The sequence below is a fragment of the Miscanthus floridulus genome, chromosome 13 (assembly GCF_019320115.1).
Source record: "Miscanthus floridulus cultivar M001 chromosome 13, ASM1932011v1, whole genome shotgun sequence".
Classification (NCBI taxonomy): domain Eukaryota; kingdom Viridiplantae; phylum Streptophyta; class Magnoliopsida; order Poales; family Poaceae; genus Miscanthus; species Miscanthus floridulus.
The window spans coordinates 83,671,817-83,688,470 of NC_089592.1; the positions used below are offsets into that span (position 1 = coordinate 83,671,817).

At 43.9% G+C, this 16,654-nt stretch overlaps 2 protein-coding genes across 4 annotated transcripts; one reads left to right on the forward strand and one right to left on the reverse strand.

Moving 5' to 3' along the window:
• Positions 1-358: 358 nt before the first annotated feature.
• On the reverse strand, positions 359-2,492 carry LOC136498928 (protein FAR1-RELATED SEQUENCE 6-like). Its single transcript, XM_066494623.1, has one exon. It carries the CDS (start codon positions 2,430-2,432, stop codon positions 558-560), a length of 1,875 nt encoding a protein of 624 aa, XP_066350720.1. The 5' UTR covers positions 2,433-2,492; the 3' UTR covers positions 359-557.
• An 8,297-nt stretch (positions 2,493-10,789) lies between these two features.
• On the forward strand, positions 10,790-15,800 carry LOC136499154 (TBC domain-containing protein C1952.17c-like). Of its 3 annotated transcripts, none has more exons than XM_066494848.1 (5): positions 10,790-11,328; positions 11,774-11,874; positions 12,546-12,722; positions 13,073-14,991; positions 15,300-15,800. In XM_066494848.1, the coding sequence occupies exons 1-5, from the start codon at positions 11,186-11,188 to the stop codon at positions 15,447-15,449; spliced, it is 2,490 nt and encodes an 829-aa protein (XP_066350945.1). In that variant the 5' UTR covers positions 10,790-11,185; the 3' UTR covers positions 15,450-15,800. The 3 variants fall into 3 exon arrangements, with proteins under 3 accessions (XP_066350945.1, XP_066350946.1, XP_066350947.1); XM_066494849.1 differs by having other exon boundaries at positions 11,185-11,660; XM_066494850.1 differs by having other exon boundaries at positions 11,185-11,370.
• The last annotated feature ends 854 nt before the right edge of the window (positions 15,801-16,654 follow it).

Below are 16,654 nucleotides of genomic sequence, written 5' to 3' on the forward strand. Positions count from 1 at the left end.
TAGTTTAGGCCATTCCTTCTACCACCCTACTGTTTGCATTGCAAATGATCTATATATCTATAATCACTGCACAAAAGGCAAGTTTAGCTGCTTGACAAAAGGCAGCCATTGCTGCTGTACAAAAGAAACAGTAGCTGCTACACAAAAGTAAGACACCACACTGTCTTCACTTCTCTCCATTTGTCCCTTTCTTGGACTTGGATTTGGCCTTGGCTGCCTTCTTCTTCTCTGCAGGTACCCTGCTGGCCCTCACAATCTTGGATGCTGTTGTAAGTGGCATGTGTCTTGCTGGTGGGAGATTGGAGCTGATGTAGGCACAATCTGGAATAGGTTGCCTCACTGCAGTTTGCCTCACAGCTTGGGCAGCCTGCAACAATGGGATTCAATTATTAGTCTTACAAAGGAGAAAAAAATAGTGCTAGGAGCTAGGAAGAAGGTGTTGCCTCATCTTGCAGTTGTGACACCATTGGGTTCTCCAAAGTTGACATAAGTGGTTGTGTTACACTTTCTTGCAGGTTCATCTCCTAAAGAAAGTTACAAATGAGTTTCATATAATGTCATCCAATTAAGCATTTGGTTGGTTTTGCACAAACCTGGACAGTGGCAGGTTGTTGGCTGAAATGTTGATCTAGCACAGATGGACTAGCTTTCTTCCTTGATTTTTTCACTGCTGGTTCTCCTGCTTTCTTTCTCTCACAGGTTGCTGAGTTGTGCCCAGGTTCTCCACAGTGACTACAATGCATGGTTACTCCATGTTTGGTTAGTCTTGGCCCATTTGGTCCACCAACTTCATGTGCTGCTTTCCTTCTAGCTTTAGGTGGCCTTCCAACCCTTTTTTCATACACAGGTGGTTGAACTTGTGGGCCACCAACCTTTTCCCAAGTGGACTTGTCATTGCATGGGTGAATGTAGCATCCATATGCCTTCTTAAAAGCTTCAGTAGAGTAACACCAGGGCAGCACTGACTCCTCAGGTATCCTCTCATGCCTCAGGCAAGCAATTGCATGACTGCAGGGTATACCTATCAAGCTCCACCTCTTGCAATCGCAATGCCTTCCTCCAATGTCTACATTAAATTGCCACTCCCTGTCATGAACCTCAAATACACCACTCCCACTTGGTATTACATAGCATGTGTTGGCCATCTCTGCATGTCTTGCCAATTTCTTCCTGATCTTTGGACAGATCAGCATCCCTCCCCATTTCTCTTGCACTTCTTTTTGTTTGTTGTAGTGTCTGGCCATGAGCTGTCCCTTGATCCTTTGCAGCATGCTTAAGATAGGAAGTTCTCTAGCTTCTAAAATGTACCTGTTAAACACTTCACAGGTATTGTTCAGCAAAATATCACATTTTGGGTACTCACTAAAAAATGCCCTAACCCAAGTGTTTGGGGCCATTTTCTCTAACCAAGCATGGGCATCTTTGTTGAGTAGTTTCATTTTGTCCATCTCTTGATTCCATCTTGGCACTGTACTTGCCCTTGCACAAGCCCAAAGCTGATTCTTCAGGTTTTCCCCTTTGAACTGCCCCTGGAAGTTGGAGTAGAGGTGCCTAACACAAAACCTATGTTCAGAGTTAGAAAAGGTTTGCTGAACAGCAGGGATTAAACCTTTCTGTTTATCTGTCATGATGGTCCAAGGTGTAGTATTTTCTATTCCTAGATCTTCTTTCAAGTGCTCTAGGAACCACTTCCAAGAAGCAAGACACTCCACCTCAACCACTGCCATTGCAATAGGAAATATACAATCATTAGGATCTATTCCTACAGCAGTTAGCAACTGACCCCCAAATTTAGTCTTGATGTGGCAACCATCAAGACATATAACAGGTCTGCATCCACTTAAAAAACCCCTCTTGCATGCATCCAATGAGAAATACAATGAACTGAAACAACCATCAAGCAATTTCAAATACAAAGTGCTTCCTGGATTTGTCTTCCTAAGTTCCTGCCCATAGTCCCACAACTCAGTGTACTGCTGCACTTCATCTCCATATATCAAGTTCCAAGCCAGTCTTCTAGCTCTAGATAATTTGTTCCTGGATGGGGTCAAATTTAACTCCAGCTGCACTGTCTTTGCAAAATTTGACAAACTCATCTTCTCATCAGCTCTAAACCTCTCTACATATTTGTTGGCAAGCCATTTTGCAGTACACCTTTTCAATACCCATTTTTTCTGACATGTGTGAGTCCCAACATAAGTCTTAATGACAAAACAGTCTACCCTTTTGTCTTCTGAAGCATACAAGTACCATGGACATTCTTCATCACAATGAGCTTTGATTCTAGTCCTATCATTCTTGGGCATCTTTATCTCCACTCTATTCTTGATACTATATTCAGTAATTGCCTTTCTAAGCATCTCTACTGAATCAAACTTCATGCCAACTTTAAAAATTGGGTTCTGCAAATCTTCAGGTCTGAAACTTCTCATGTTCTGCCCAGCCCTACCCTCTTCACCAGATTCTGGTAGCTCTAATTCTTCTTCATCAGAGTCCAACTCATCCCATTCTTTGCCTACTGGTTCATTGTCTACTGGGCCAAATCTTTTCCTCCCTGCTCTGACCATTATCCCCTTTGCAGCACCATCATCAACCACACCTTCATCAACATCATCACAAAAAAGGTCGTCATCATCATCTCGAACTGCATAGTCACTGTCAACAAAATCAACATCTGAACTGCATTCACTGTCATCACCATCAGCACATTCTGTCCTAGCAGGGGCAGGCACCTTTGAAGGACTAATCACTTTGGGTAAGGTTGCAATTGGGTTGTACACAATGTCCTCCCAGTTGTTGCCATCAACAGTATTGTAATGGTCCATATAAAGCACATAATTCTTGACCTTAAATGCAACTTGCTTCATTATCTGTGCTTCTTTATCTGATGCAATCAAACGCAAACCGGTTGACAAGTCCTGCTCAGGCAACAACCACCACACTGGAACACCCAGATCATAACCTAGCACCACTGATATCTCATCTACTGCATTAAAAGACCAGTACTGCACTTTGATATTGTCGAACCAATCGACCTTGCCATCGAGGTACACTCGATCAACACCAGACCCACAGAAAAATCCATTATAATGCACTTCCACAGAAAACTCTTCATCGTCAGGCCCTAAAGAACGAAAACAACCCTAAAATTAAGCACCGAATCGGAGCATATCAAGCAAGCCTACCAGACCAACTACTACGCCTCCAAATTGATCTGGCACAGATAGCATTGAGTATAGGATACAGCTCTAGGGCACTTACCATAAGTTGGAGCCAGCTCCCCTTTCAATCGTCGACGCCCTGCCATGGTGCCGCCGCACCGCAATTTGTGCGGCCGGGCGGCACCCACCGCGGAGCTCGTTGACACCGACGTTGGTGGGGCCGCGAGTTCGCCGCAGCCCCGGCCCGCCCTCGTGATCTCTCCCTGCCCGCGAGTTCGCCGCCGCCCCGGCCCGCCCTTGCCTTCTCTCGGCTGACAGAGATTGGGGGAGAGGGTGGCTGCAGTTGAAAGTAAGGAAGACAACGTTCGCGAGGGGTTTTTGATAAAATGCGATGACCTCGCCCTTCATCTGCCACTCTGGCACGGCCACGTCGGATTATGTGGCTGACGTGGCTGCATCTGGACCGTGCGTGTGCCGCGGAAATAGATCAGGGACCTTGATAGTTGGTTTGATAGTTTGAGGACGTAGATGGGAAGGAGCCAATAGTCTGAGGACCTACAGTGCATTTTACTCATTATAATAATAAGGTTATACAATCAAGGTTATGATCCGTACAAAATTGATTATATTATGGATTATTATAATAAAAAATCTCTGATATCGTAATCCCATAATCCATGAAAGATATGATTTTGTAGGATTATGGGTGCTAAAAGTCCAATCCCCCATCCCCCGCCTTCTCCTCTCTTTTACTGCCCTTGTAAAGGGTAAAATAAAATTTTCTCACTTTAACCAACCACAGTAATTCAGAGATCCAAACACCTTGATTATTATAATTTACAATCCTAATTATAATAATCTTATGCATAATCCAGATTGTATAATCATGTGATCCAAACAGACTCTAAGACGTTGATTAACCCGGACACCTACTTTATAAAATTGTCTTCCCTCCTCTTAAGAAGTTAGTGGGCATGTAGAGCTCTCTAGCATGTTCAAGAAAATGTTTTAACACTACACATATGATCAAAACCGACACATTGCTTAACAAAACATACAAAATAACCAATGTTTCTAGACCAGGCATAATAGCAATTCTACTAGCAACAGTACAAGCGTACAACGTCTTGAGCTGGTGGCAGAAAGCGACCACCGACAAAATTTGAGGACAGGATGCTGCGCTTGGTTTGGAGCTAAGCTAACAAGCTAATTATTGGCGGCATAATTTGGCGATTAAAAAGTGCCATGCCGGTGCAGTGTTGTGACTTGTGAGGCTGTCATTGGCTTGCAACATGAGCAAAAGCGGAGGCTCACCGAACGGCCCTGTCCGGAGGCGGTGGGCCGGTGGCTGGCGGCTGCCATTGACGTCTTTGGCAGCCGGCCGAGGCACGGCCGCCTGGCTTGGCCCGGCCCAGCCTCTGTCGTCACCGCATGGGCATGGTCGACCCGCCGCCCCTCTCCACCGACCGGCTACGTCAGCAAGGATACAACAAATAAATTTTTTTATTTTTAACACTTTTTAAAAAATATTTTTAAAATTGACACTGTTTATTTTTTTTCTTCAAATCTAACACTTTTGGCCGCGCCAATTCGCATGGCGCGGCGAAATCACGTTGCCACGCCATGCATGGGGGCGCGGTAGGAGCGGCGACGTGGCAGTGACCAGGGCCGCTGAACGCTGACGTGGTCGGGACTGCCGCGCCACAGATCTGGGCACGTCACTAACGCGCCACGGCGCATGGCGTGGCAAAGAGCGGATGATTTGACGAGGTGCAATAATGCTGCTTCTATTACCACCAGCACTAGCACTAGCGCTAGGGAGCCGGTCAGGCCAGATCATTTTTTGCAGAAGCAGTCAAAGAGCAACGCGTTGGAAGCAAATGTGTCTCTGATAAATGCCTTTTCTCTAGGCATGTGACGTCTATCCTACCACTGCACAAAGACAAAAAAAATGACGTGACCTTGATATGACCCTCCAAGAAAAAGCTGCATACTTAAACCTTGGGTTGGGAAACACAATAGCTAGAGTGCATCTAATTCTACGTGGATGATAACTTTTATGTGAGACAGTCAATATTGTATGCCTCCATTGTGCTTGCCGTAATGGATCAACGGATCACAGTGCTTGAGTGCTACGGAGTACACAAGTGACTGAGGGAGTGTACACACGCAAAGAAGAGATTGAGGGTAGTGCGCGGAAAACGCGCAGTATCACCGAACGCGCACGCGTGTGTGTACCCTAATTTTTTTAAAAAAAATTCAGAAAAAGGTACGAACAATTGGGTTTAAACCCTGGTGGGTAGCATCCCACTAGACTATCCTACCACTAGACCATAGGCCCATTTGTTGTAGTATAGTTTTTCCACTGTAGAAAATGTGTGGGCAGTCTGAGCCTAACCAACTTTACCCATAGAATGGTCGTGAACAGGATATATCTAGACCGAAAACAACTCCCCTTTTTTCAGTTCAGCTCGGCCCGGTCCAAAGTCCAAAAAAGATGCACGGGCTGTTGGGTTTGGTATTTTTAGGCTTGGTCGGGTTTGCCGGGCTGGGCTACTGCGACAAGCCTGCTGGAGAGCCCCTCAATCTATTCTTTGCGTGTGTACACCCCCTCAATCACTTGTGTACTCCGTAGCACTCAAGCACTGTGATCCGTTGATCCATTAGGGTAAGCGCAATGGACGCATACAATATTGACTGTCTCACATAAATGTTATCATCCACGTAGGATTATATGCACTCAAGCTATTCAGCCTGTTCGCTTGTTGGGGCTTATCAGTCAGCCACTCAGCCAATAGTATTTTTCTCTCACAACGAACTAGCACTAGTCGGGCTTATCAGCCTAGAAATCAATCAGCGAACAGACTCGTTGTGTTTCCCAACCCAAGGTTTAAGTATGCAGCTTTTTCTTGTAGGGTCATATCAAGGTCACGTCAATTTTTTTTTTTGTCTATGTGAAGTGGTAGGATAGACGTCACACGCCTAGAGAAAAGGCATTTATCAGAGACACATTTGCTTCCAACGTGTTGCTCTTTGACTGCTTCCGCAAAAAGTGATCTGGCCTGGCCGGCTCCCTAGTGCTAGTGCTGGTGCTTGTGGTAATAGAAGCAGCATTATTACAACCCGTCAAATCATCCCCTCCTTGTCACGTCATACGCCGTGGCGCGTTAGTGGCGCGCCCATATCCGCGGCGCGGCAGTCCCGAGCATGTCAGCGTTCAGCGGCTCTGGTCGCTGCCACATCGCCGCTCCTACCGTGCCCCCATGCATGCCGCGGCAACATGATTTCGCCGCGCCATGCGAATAGGTGCGGCCAAAAGTGTTAGATTTGAAGAAAAAAAATAGTGTCAGTTTTAAAAATAGTTTTAAAAAGTGTTAAAAATAAAAAAAATCACAACAAACATGTTATTATTTGTATGGCTATTAATTTTTTTAAAGAAACATAATTTAGCTAGTGTCGACAATAAATTCGGAGATGAATGAAAGGGAATGTCTTTTTAACTATTGAAAAATATACTATTATTATGTTATTAACAGGTGATTCTTAACAAAAAAGATATAAACATGTATAATTACTCGAGAAAACATTGCGCCCAGATATCTATTCATCGTCCTAAGTAAATATAGTTTTTTTATGAAAACAAAAAAGATATGGAAAAAGTCTACTCCACCCCCCAACTATGGGGGTGGTCTACATAACCCCTCAACTATGAAACGGTCTGATTTATCCCCTGAACTTTTCAAAATCGTTTATTTTACCCCCCAGGCGGGTTTCAGCGGCGGTTTGCTATAGTAACAGTGGTTTTGCTACAGTGACATCGTTTTGCTGCGTTGTCAGGGTTTGTCTTTTTTCTTATTTCCGCTGAATCTTTGAAAAATCATAGTAAATCACAGAAAAATCATAAAATGGAAAATATAATTTTGTTGGACTCCACATGAGTAGATCTACACAGTGAATATATAATATGGTACACTTTAGCACAAAACTTTTACTGTAGATTTACATTAATTAGAAAATCTAATTTTGTCTGTAATGTAGGCACTGTAGCAACCCGCCTCTGAAAACCGCCTGGGAGGTAAAATAGACGGTTTTGGAAAGTTCAGGGGGTAAATCAGACCGTTTCATAGTTGAGGGGGTTATGTAGACCACCCCATAGTTGGAGGGTAGAGTAGACTTTTTCCAAAAAGATATAGTCAAGGTTGATTTTGATCGTGGAGTATGACTGAGAGGTGCACATGCGTGGTTAAGGATAATTCCAGCTATATATGGGGTTTAATTTGTGGACCCGGCATGACCGCATGACTAATGAACATTCTTGAATTTTTGTGATTCAAATAATCTCCGGGAATATTTCACCCAGAGTAGATGATATATGTCTATTGCACTGTTGAGTATTGGATCTAACCAGACAAGGCAGGGACACAAATATAATTGCACCAGAAAATAGTAGTGATGACTGATGAGCACATGACCAGTCCTAGTGCTAGTACCATTGCCAGTCAACTGCTCTAATTAAAGTCTTCTATAAGAAAACATTCCACACGTAATACCTGCAGCAAATTTGGTTCAGTCAGGTCTAAATAATGCCTGCTATTTTTGTGGTGGACATCCTGGACCAAACTGACAGCACGATTTGCTCTTTGCCTCTTTGGTACTGGAACTCTGGAAGGTTGTACATGTGTACTTCCTCTATCACTGAAGAAGTGAGAAAGTTACTGTGCTGCATTAAGTTACTGTGCTGCATTCAGTTACTCCTTTTTTCTTTTTGGGAAGACATGCTCACTTATTCTGGCAGTGAACTGAAAACGAAGTTGCAGTAACAACTGTGTTCATAGACCATACTTCTGCTCATTAGCGGAGCCAGAAGCTTTTAGGAGCCTGAGCAATTCTTATTATGTAAAAATATTTAGCTAGAAAATCATAGGATTCTACTTTGATATAAAGAAATTTTCCTTTTGAACGTCCGCGACGAGCCCGGCCGGCCCCCGGGGTGGCCCGGCGGTGGCTCTGCCACTGCTTCTGTGTCAATGTTTTAAAAAAAAATACTTCTGCTGTCAAGTCAAGACCATTTGTGTTCAGAGAACTACACGGGTTAAGGCTAGGCCCTCGGATACTTTTGACTTATGGATACAAAACCTGCTGTAATCTGTCTTTTGTTTCTCATTTTCTTTCTTTCTTTCTTTCTTTGTTTCTTATAAGCTTCGGCTTTAGTTTTTTCTTGTTCTCCCCTGTTGTACTTTGTTTTAATCTCTTTTATGCAATAAATTTTCTGTAGGGGCTTTTTGCCCCTCCAGTTTCGTAAAAAAAAAAGTACACTACGAATAAGTCTAAGTGCCCCTAAATAAGTGCCTCTGACATTGTGGACCAGAGCTCATACCCCAGTCAAACTGTCAAACCAGCAGGAACGGGATACACATACAGTCAGCATCAGCCGTAGCCGGCCTGCTGAGTCGGATGAGGAGATGGACAGATAAGCATGTAAAAACATGACATGTTCTGATGATGTATGCTACTACTCCGTAGTACATATCTACTCCTATTTGTCCACCTCTACCATTCAAATACTCAATAAACTCCAGTGAAAGAAACGTCCAAGTTAAATTCGGACACCGACAGCTCTGTTATCCTAATTATTACAGTATTAGCCTCCCTTTCTTGCATTGGCAGCCGATTATGAAAAACCAATTCATTCAGTTTAAATACGCAGTTTGGCGGCTAAAGCACGTCAGCGTCGTCGTTTACCGGGCCACACATTGCAAGAAGGAAGAGAGCATTGCATCCACCAGTTGGAGAAGAAGAAAGCGAGAGGAAATTGACGTCGTTGAAACGTGCCGGTCAAGCACATACTACTAATGTTCCATGAGAGTACTAGCTAGCATGCATCACGAAGCTACCAAGAACCAAGCAATACAGACACCGTCATCACATCACTGTGATTGTAACTGATCTTATTTTCTCCCCTCCCTAGCTATTTCCTTTGTGTTTTTTTTCCTGCTAGCATACGTAGACCCCGTTTGCTGGTCTGAAACTTGGCTGAAAACACTGTTCCGGCTGTTTGTCGTGGGAGAAAAACACTGTTCAGCTGGTTTGATGAACAGTAACGCGTAGGGGGACCAGCCAGCTGACTGAACCCATCCAGACCAGCGAACAAGCCCGTAGTTATCTTAAACCTTCCAGAACAAGATTGGAGGATTTTAATTAGGATGAGTTGCATACACAAATAATTCGTTCAACTCATGTCCACCCAGATTCAAATTCTACGGTTAAGCTAGAGACGAGAAGAAACAGACACAGTTGACCGCGCAAAAGTTTGGTCGTCGCCTAGTCGTGTCTCTTTGAACTTGTGGAAGGAGAAAAAAAAATATAAAAAAAAACTCCAAGTAAAATCATTACTTGCACGAGACAACAAAATTATGAGCGAGACGTATAGAGAACTTGATTCGAGCGTCGCCGTCGGTGAGCTGTAGCTAGAGCGGAAACGTGCCGGAACTTGCTGCGCGTGTTGCTGCACTGCAGGTTTCGTTACGTTTCGCAAAGAGAAGAGAATGGCCTGCGTATTTTTAAGCTTGTCTTTTGAGTCGAAATAGTATTTTTTTTCTCACAGTAAATCAGTCAAAATAGTATTTCGACTTATTTTCCAGCCAAACAAACGAACCAATATGGTTTCGTCCCGTAGCCATTAGTTTTCGTACTATGGTTATTTGCCGGACAGGTCGGACGACGATCGTGTGGTTATTCGCCCAATCTTGGGTCATTTCATCATCAACTGCAGTGACAGTAATGCATGAACTACCAATAGCGTATCTAGAGCTCATCCTTCTTTTTCACAATCTAATATGCATTAATTCAGATACAGGCCTCGTTCGGTTGTCAGAATTTTAGCTGAAACTGACTGAATTGTTATGAGAGAAAAGCACTGTTCCGGCTGAAATTTTTTTTGAATAAGCCGAATATGGGGTAAGCCGAACGGGACCACAGATATGACCATGGGTGAAATATATAAATAAAAAAACTTCAAAAAAAATATAAATCAAATACCCAAATGAATTTTGATTCCAAACATTTGATGTATAGGTGCCCTGAATTCAACCCATATTTGCATTCCCTCCTATTAATCATAGAAGCCACACAAAACAAATCCTTTTGCCTGAAATCAACTGTACTAAACTTTAGGTAAAACATTGCGGGGCAAACAAATTTAATGTTTCACATCCCTCCACCAAAATAGACCTCAGAGCAAACAAGAGCACACGTCACCATACCAACCTCCCTCCTCCCATCCATTCATGTTTGTTCCCTTCACAAACCACCACACAAGTATATATATAAAATAATAATATGCAAAAATAATTTCATGGAAAATACATGAATATATGCTGCATGTTTCTCTAAAGTAATCCACCTCAGCACATAGACAAAAGGAACAAGAGATAGTGCCAATAAGCCAAGCCACCTAGCCAATCACTCACTAGTCATCCTAGTCATCACCATCTCCCCCTCCCTAACTACTCTCCCTTCCAATCCAATAGAGGACAAAGTCCCTAACCTTCTTCTAGATCCTATATTTCTCCTAATAAACGAAAAATAGAAAGAAAAAAAACAAGCAAGATAATAAGAAAGAGGAGACACCCTCCGGGCCTTCCCCTTCCTCCGTGTTCCTCCGCTTGCTTGCTCACCCCTGTCTCGGTCTCTCCCTGCCGACCACTCTACCAGTACCAGGAGGAGCCAAATCATCCACCCCCTCCCCCAACGAGGCCGGGCGCCACGCCATTCTCGCGAGCGCACAGGAGGGCAGGAAAAATCATCTCCTTGCACCTCTCCCCTCCTCCACCAAAATCCTCCAAAATCCCGATCTTTATTCCACCAAAGATCCTTCTTTTCTGGGTCGGGACAGATACACGACGCTATTTATAGCGTCTGGCCTCGTGGAAAGGCGCTCCGCTCTTGGCTGGCTCTCCCCACCTGCGGGGCTGTTGATTTGGGGAGGCAGTCAATCCGCCTGCGGCTGAAGAGTGGGGAGGCGCATGGCGGAAGAGGAGAGGCGGCGGCGGCGGCGGTTCGCGAATCTGCGCAGCGTCCGGTGGCGGGTCGATCTCGGCATCCTGCCGGCGTCGCCCGGGGCCTCCGTTGACGAGTTCCGCCGCGCCGCCGCGGATTCGCGGAGGAGGTGAGGCTGATTGGCTCTTGTTCTTGGCCCACGTGCTGTTTGGTGCGTTTTTGTCGGCGGGAATCTCTTGTCTTTGTTCTTAGCCGGGCGGAGCTATGGCTCATCTTCACGTTTGGTTCTCGTTTGGTCGGGTGTTGTTTTCGTCCTCTGATGATTATGATGAGAGAAAAAAATGTATTTTGCCAAGGAAACAATGCAATAATTAAGAGTAAATGCTTCCAATTGGATTATTGTATCAAGAAATAACTCATTGAAAATTTGCATGTCTCATTAATGGTTGTTTTATTGTTCACGTGGCTATGAGAGAAATTGCCGCTGAACTGGTCATCTACGTATGTATATAATTGGAGGACTGGTTCCTTCTTGCTGAAGTTGTCGACTTGTCATCTTTATGATTGGACCAATGGTTCTTTCAACTGACGAAGGTGTTTCTTGTTTCTTGTAGATATGTTAGTTTGAGGCGCCGCCTTATGGTAGACCCACATCTTCCAAAGGAGGACAGATCATCCAACCTTGTTGTTGACAACCCGCTCTCTCAGAACCCAGGTATTTCGTCCTAGACATGATTTTATGACGAGAATGATGAACATGAAATTGATGATATATCCTCTGAATGTGGATGTATTTTGTTCGCTACCCGTTTACTTGTGCAAGACTGTTAATAATTAATATTAGTGGGAACTACTATGTTTATTTTGCACTGTCATCATAGATTCTTTTTTCCCAACCAATGAGGTTTCCTGAACCAGGCTTTAGGTAACAAACTCCAGTGGTATTGTCCGCAATTAGTAAGAAATCTATATAAAAGTAGAAAAGTGTTTATCTGGCCTATTAACACTTTGACATACTGACTTTCTTAGTAGCATAACTGCACCAGTAGAAGGGGACCCCTAACTCCAAACAACCAACAAGAACAAATATGGTAAAAGATTATTTTCTTAAATATACTGGAGCTCAAGGGCGGGGCACTAATTGATAGGAAAGTCTATGATTTTGATTGCAGTACGCTTTGCTGAATTTAGACTGGATTTTTCCATTACAACTAGATAATATTTCTTGTGTTGTTCTATTTCTATATGGCATAAACAGGCAACACTGTATTTTTCTTATAATGGCATCTTTGCAATGGCGAAATGCAAGAATGCTGCATGCTCTGCTCCAATGCTTCCTGCTAAAACTCTGAATTTCTTACATTTCTATTTAAATTCCTTGTGCAGATAGCAGCTGGGGCCGTTTCTTCAGAGGGGCTGAGTTGGAGAAGACAGTTGACCAAGACTTGTCTCGATTATACCCAGAAGATGGTAGTTACTTTCAAACACCTAATTGCCAGGCCATGCTGAGGAGAATACTGTTGATGTGGTGCCTTCAGCACCCGGAGTGTGGATATCGCCAAGGTAAGCAACTCTTTTAAGTACATGACTGACAGTAGGCCTTTGTTGCATATCTGGTTAGCTTTGCAGTCTCTGAGAAATGCCCATGGGGCTGAAACCATCATTTAATAAACTAAAATTATATTTTTAGATGTAATTCTTAGGATACATTAATAAGCTCTAAGATTATCTTATAAGGAAAAAACCACTTGCTTTTACTATATGATCCTAAATCTAAAGCTGTGATAAATGTCACTGTAGTTTTGTTGGCATTGAAGTTTGATTAATTAGTTTATCCACATGATTATTAGTAGCTTTCCACATTTTGTTATGTGATTGCCAAATATGTACTGACTTATGGACTACTTTCACAGGAATGCACGAACTACTAGCTCCTCTAGTGTATGTTCTTCAAGTTGACATTGATAAACTGTCTCAAGTGAGGAAGCTCCATGAGGATTGCTTCAATGATGATTTTGATGGAGTGCCCTTCCCTGATACAGATATGGTTTTTAGTTATAAACCTAGAAAGGACCCAAAATGGCATTCTGGAGCTGACAATGGCGATGATTCTGAAAGCGCTTCCAGAGTTAACACACTTGATGAGCTTGACCTGGATACGAAAGAAATAATTTCACTTAGTGATGCATATGGAGCTGAGGGTGAACTAGGCATTGTATTGTCTGAAAGGTTCATGGAACATGATGCCTATTCAATGTTTGATGGTTTGATGGATGGAGGTAGTGGAGTGGTCCGCATGGCAGAGTTTTTCTCTACATCCAAGGTTGGATCTAGCTCAAGTCTAGCGCCTGTCATTGAAGCCTCATCATCTTTATTTCATTTGCTATCCATTATTGAGCCATCTCTTCATAGCCATTTCATTGAGCTGGATGTAGAACCACAGTATTTCGCTCTTCGTTGGCTGCGGGTCTTGTTTGGACGGGAGTTCTGCCTCAACAATCTTTTAGTCGTATGGGATGAAGTTTTTGCTTGCTCCAATGACATGCTACTTGGAGAAAATGAAGAATACAGCTTTAAGATATTGTGCTCGTCTAGAGGGGCATTCATCGCAGCCATGGCAGTCTCTATGATTCTTCACCTTAGATCATCTCTGCTGGCCACTGAAATCAATACGTCGTGTCTTCAGAGATTATTGAACTTTCCAAACAATGTTGATGTGCATAAATTAATTGAGAAAGCTAAATCTCTGCAGTCTATTGCTGTTGATGCGAACGTATCATCCACACCTCTCTTATCAAAGAAGGATAGTTGTGATTATGATAGGGTTTACAGTAATCTTGCTACTTCAACTCCTCCAAGGACTCCGTTGCATCCATTACCTGAGAGCTACTGGGAAAAGCAGTGGAGAAATCTGTACAATGACGGAACTGCTCCCAAAGAGAGTGATAAGGGTCTTTCTTATAAGAGATCACTAAAGCAATCTTTAAGCAAGAGGCTTGGTTTATCTAGGACAGAGTCAGATCCTTCTCCAGTTAAGGTAGTCAGTGTGAAGAGTGACACCAAGAATTCAGTGAGACGGTGTCTTTTGAACTCTTATTCAGATAAAGTAGTACAGTCCAGTGAAGTTGCTGGAAAGTTTCAGCAAGATGAATTCCCTATCGTATCGATTTACAAGGAGCCTCTTATGAATTCTGAAAGGTCCTCACAACTAAAGTTAAAGGCAGCTAGTGAGAATTTAACAGTAAGCCCACCAAGTGTGACAAAGTTCAATCCACTTATAGATTCACCGGTGAAGCCTGCTGAAGAGAGTTCAACGAAAAGGACAGAAGCTTGTTCTAGTGGTGAGAATTCTCCGGTGTTTTATGCCGCTTGTGCTGGCAATGAACATGAGAATTGTCACGATAATGATTCTGAGAGAAGTAGCATCACATCAAATTCATGTGCCGGCGATGATGATAGGGATGAAGTTCTAGCAGACGAGTCGTCCAGCTGTAATTGTGAGGATAAAAATGTCTCAGAAGCAACAGAGTCTGCAACAAATGTAGATCCAGTTGGACCCTCTGAGAGAACTACGGTATCTAATGAAAGAAAGCCATTTATTAACAAGCTACAGTTGTTCTTAAGGTTTGGCAGATCTTCAGCCGAAGGCAATGTGGAGAAGGGCAGTGCCGAGGCATCAAATGATAAACATGATGCAGTTCTTCCCTGCTCTTCAGCTGCTGATGTGAGTTCAGATAACTCCCGCAGCGGCATAAATTTGGCTTCTGGTGATAATAAGAAGGTGATGGGCACACTGAAGAATATTGGACAGAACATGCTTGAAAATATCCAGGTATTGTATTTCGGACACCTGTTATTGCCCTTTGCTGTTTTTTCTTTGCCAAAGGTTGTTGTTGCTAGCAGTCCACACTATTGCTGATGAGAATTTCTATGTTTAGAGATAGGATAGAAGTCCATACTACTGCTGATGACAATTTCTATGTTTTAGAGATAGGATTGTAACCAGTCAGCATTTTGTGTTTTAGAGTAAATGCAGCTTGTGCTTTGAAGTCCCCTCTAGTATTGTTTAATTTAGTCTTCTGCATCCTGAAAGTTGTCTAAGACATGAGAATAACATTATCTTGGTTGCCATGTACACAGGTGATCGAATCAGCGTTCCAGCAAGACCACGCGCAGCCAAGCGCCATGGAGAACTTCTCAAACAACATCCTGGGAGGCAAAGGGCAGGTCACTGCGATGGCTGCCCTGACAGAGCTTCGCAAGATCAGCAACCTGCTCCGCGAGATGTAACCCATCCATCCAAGGCGCGTGCATGTACGCATATCCCCATTCTTTCCAGATTCATTAGCTCATCAGATAAGCAAGGCCCGTGTAGTTAAAGCCTAGGCTCCCCGCCCCTTGTATATATAGATCCCATTCGATTATTCCATTGAGCCCACCCGTGCGCCCGGTGCGATAAGGCTCTTTCTTGTACCTAAGGATCGGCTGCTGCTGTCAACTGAGTTGCACGAGACGAGGGGGAGTAAAACTCTCTCTCTCTCCGGTGTTAGGAGGCAACTTTTTTGATGGAACAATTTTGGACGCGTAAATGTTTCTCGAGGTAGAATAAATGGAATAAGCTAGTATGTCAGAAAGTGCAAATCTTTTTTCTGTCATTTTTCATGCTGAGTTGCCTTTTGAACTGATCATCATCATTCATAGATGGCTGTGGACCTTTGTGGTGCTGGTGCTTGTGCAGCTTGGTTGTCTGTTCTGTTTGTGTATAGTTTAACATGGATCCTTGTATTGTATATGCCCCATGTGATGTGGCCATGTGCATCAGTGCAGATATCATTCAGAATCATTTGGTTGTCTTTGGCAATAATGAGCAAAATGGTTCAGGTCTTTGGATACCCTATAAACCCAGGTGGCCAGGTGCATTGCTTTTGGTTGTCTTTGGCAATGAGCAAAAAGGATCAGATCTTTGGATGCCTTAAACCCAGGTGGCCAGGTGCATTGCTTTTCTTGTAGTCGTAGCCATCAGCCAGTGTAGCCCGATGGGCAGGCCTGCGGGCCGAACTGGCCTGCTGTGCTGCTGCATTTTCCATCCCACCGCGGCGCAATCGCTGTCGGGGTGGTCCGCGTGGCGATTCCTGTCCCGGCCCCGATTGAGCGCCAGTGGCCGTGGCTGCGAGCTGACCGCCTGACGGGCTGATCCCGTCGACACGTACGGCTCGCCATGCGTCTGCTATGCATGCATGAGCATGACACCTGGCTGGCTGACTCACCGCTCATCCTATGAAAAGAAAATTGAGGATTTATGCTTAAATCTTAATTCGCCTCTGCTGCATCCTACGCTCATGCTAGTAGGGTAACGAATTGGTATGAGAGACACCCAAACCCAAGCTAGCTATGGAGTGTGGCGCCGGATCGGACATCGGAGGCAGCTACCATGCATGCCAGCGTTGGTGCGCTCGACGTACGGTGAACCGACGCGCCGGCCCGGCCGTGGCCCG

Excerpts from the sequence above, each read along its gene's own strand:
- LOC136498928 (XM_066494623.1), bottom strand. The coding sequence starts at position 2,432 with ATGAGAAGTTTCAGACCTGAAGATTTGCAGAACCCAATTTTTAAAGTT.
- LOC136499154 (XM_066494848.1), top strand. The coding sequence starts at position 11,186 with ATGGCGGAAGAGGAGAGGCGGCGGCGGCGGCGGTTCGCGAATCTGCGC. Across the intron at positions 12,723-13,072 it reads GGAGTGTGGATATCGCCAAG|GAATGCACGAACTACTAGCT; the intron begins GTAAGCAACTCT and ends CTACTTTCACAG. Across the intron at positions 14,992-15,299 it reads ACATGCTTGAAAATATCCAG|GTGATCGAATCAGCGTTCCA; the intron begins GTATTGTATTTC and ends CCATGTACACAG.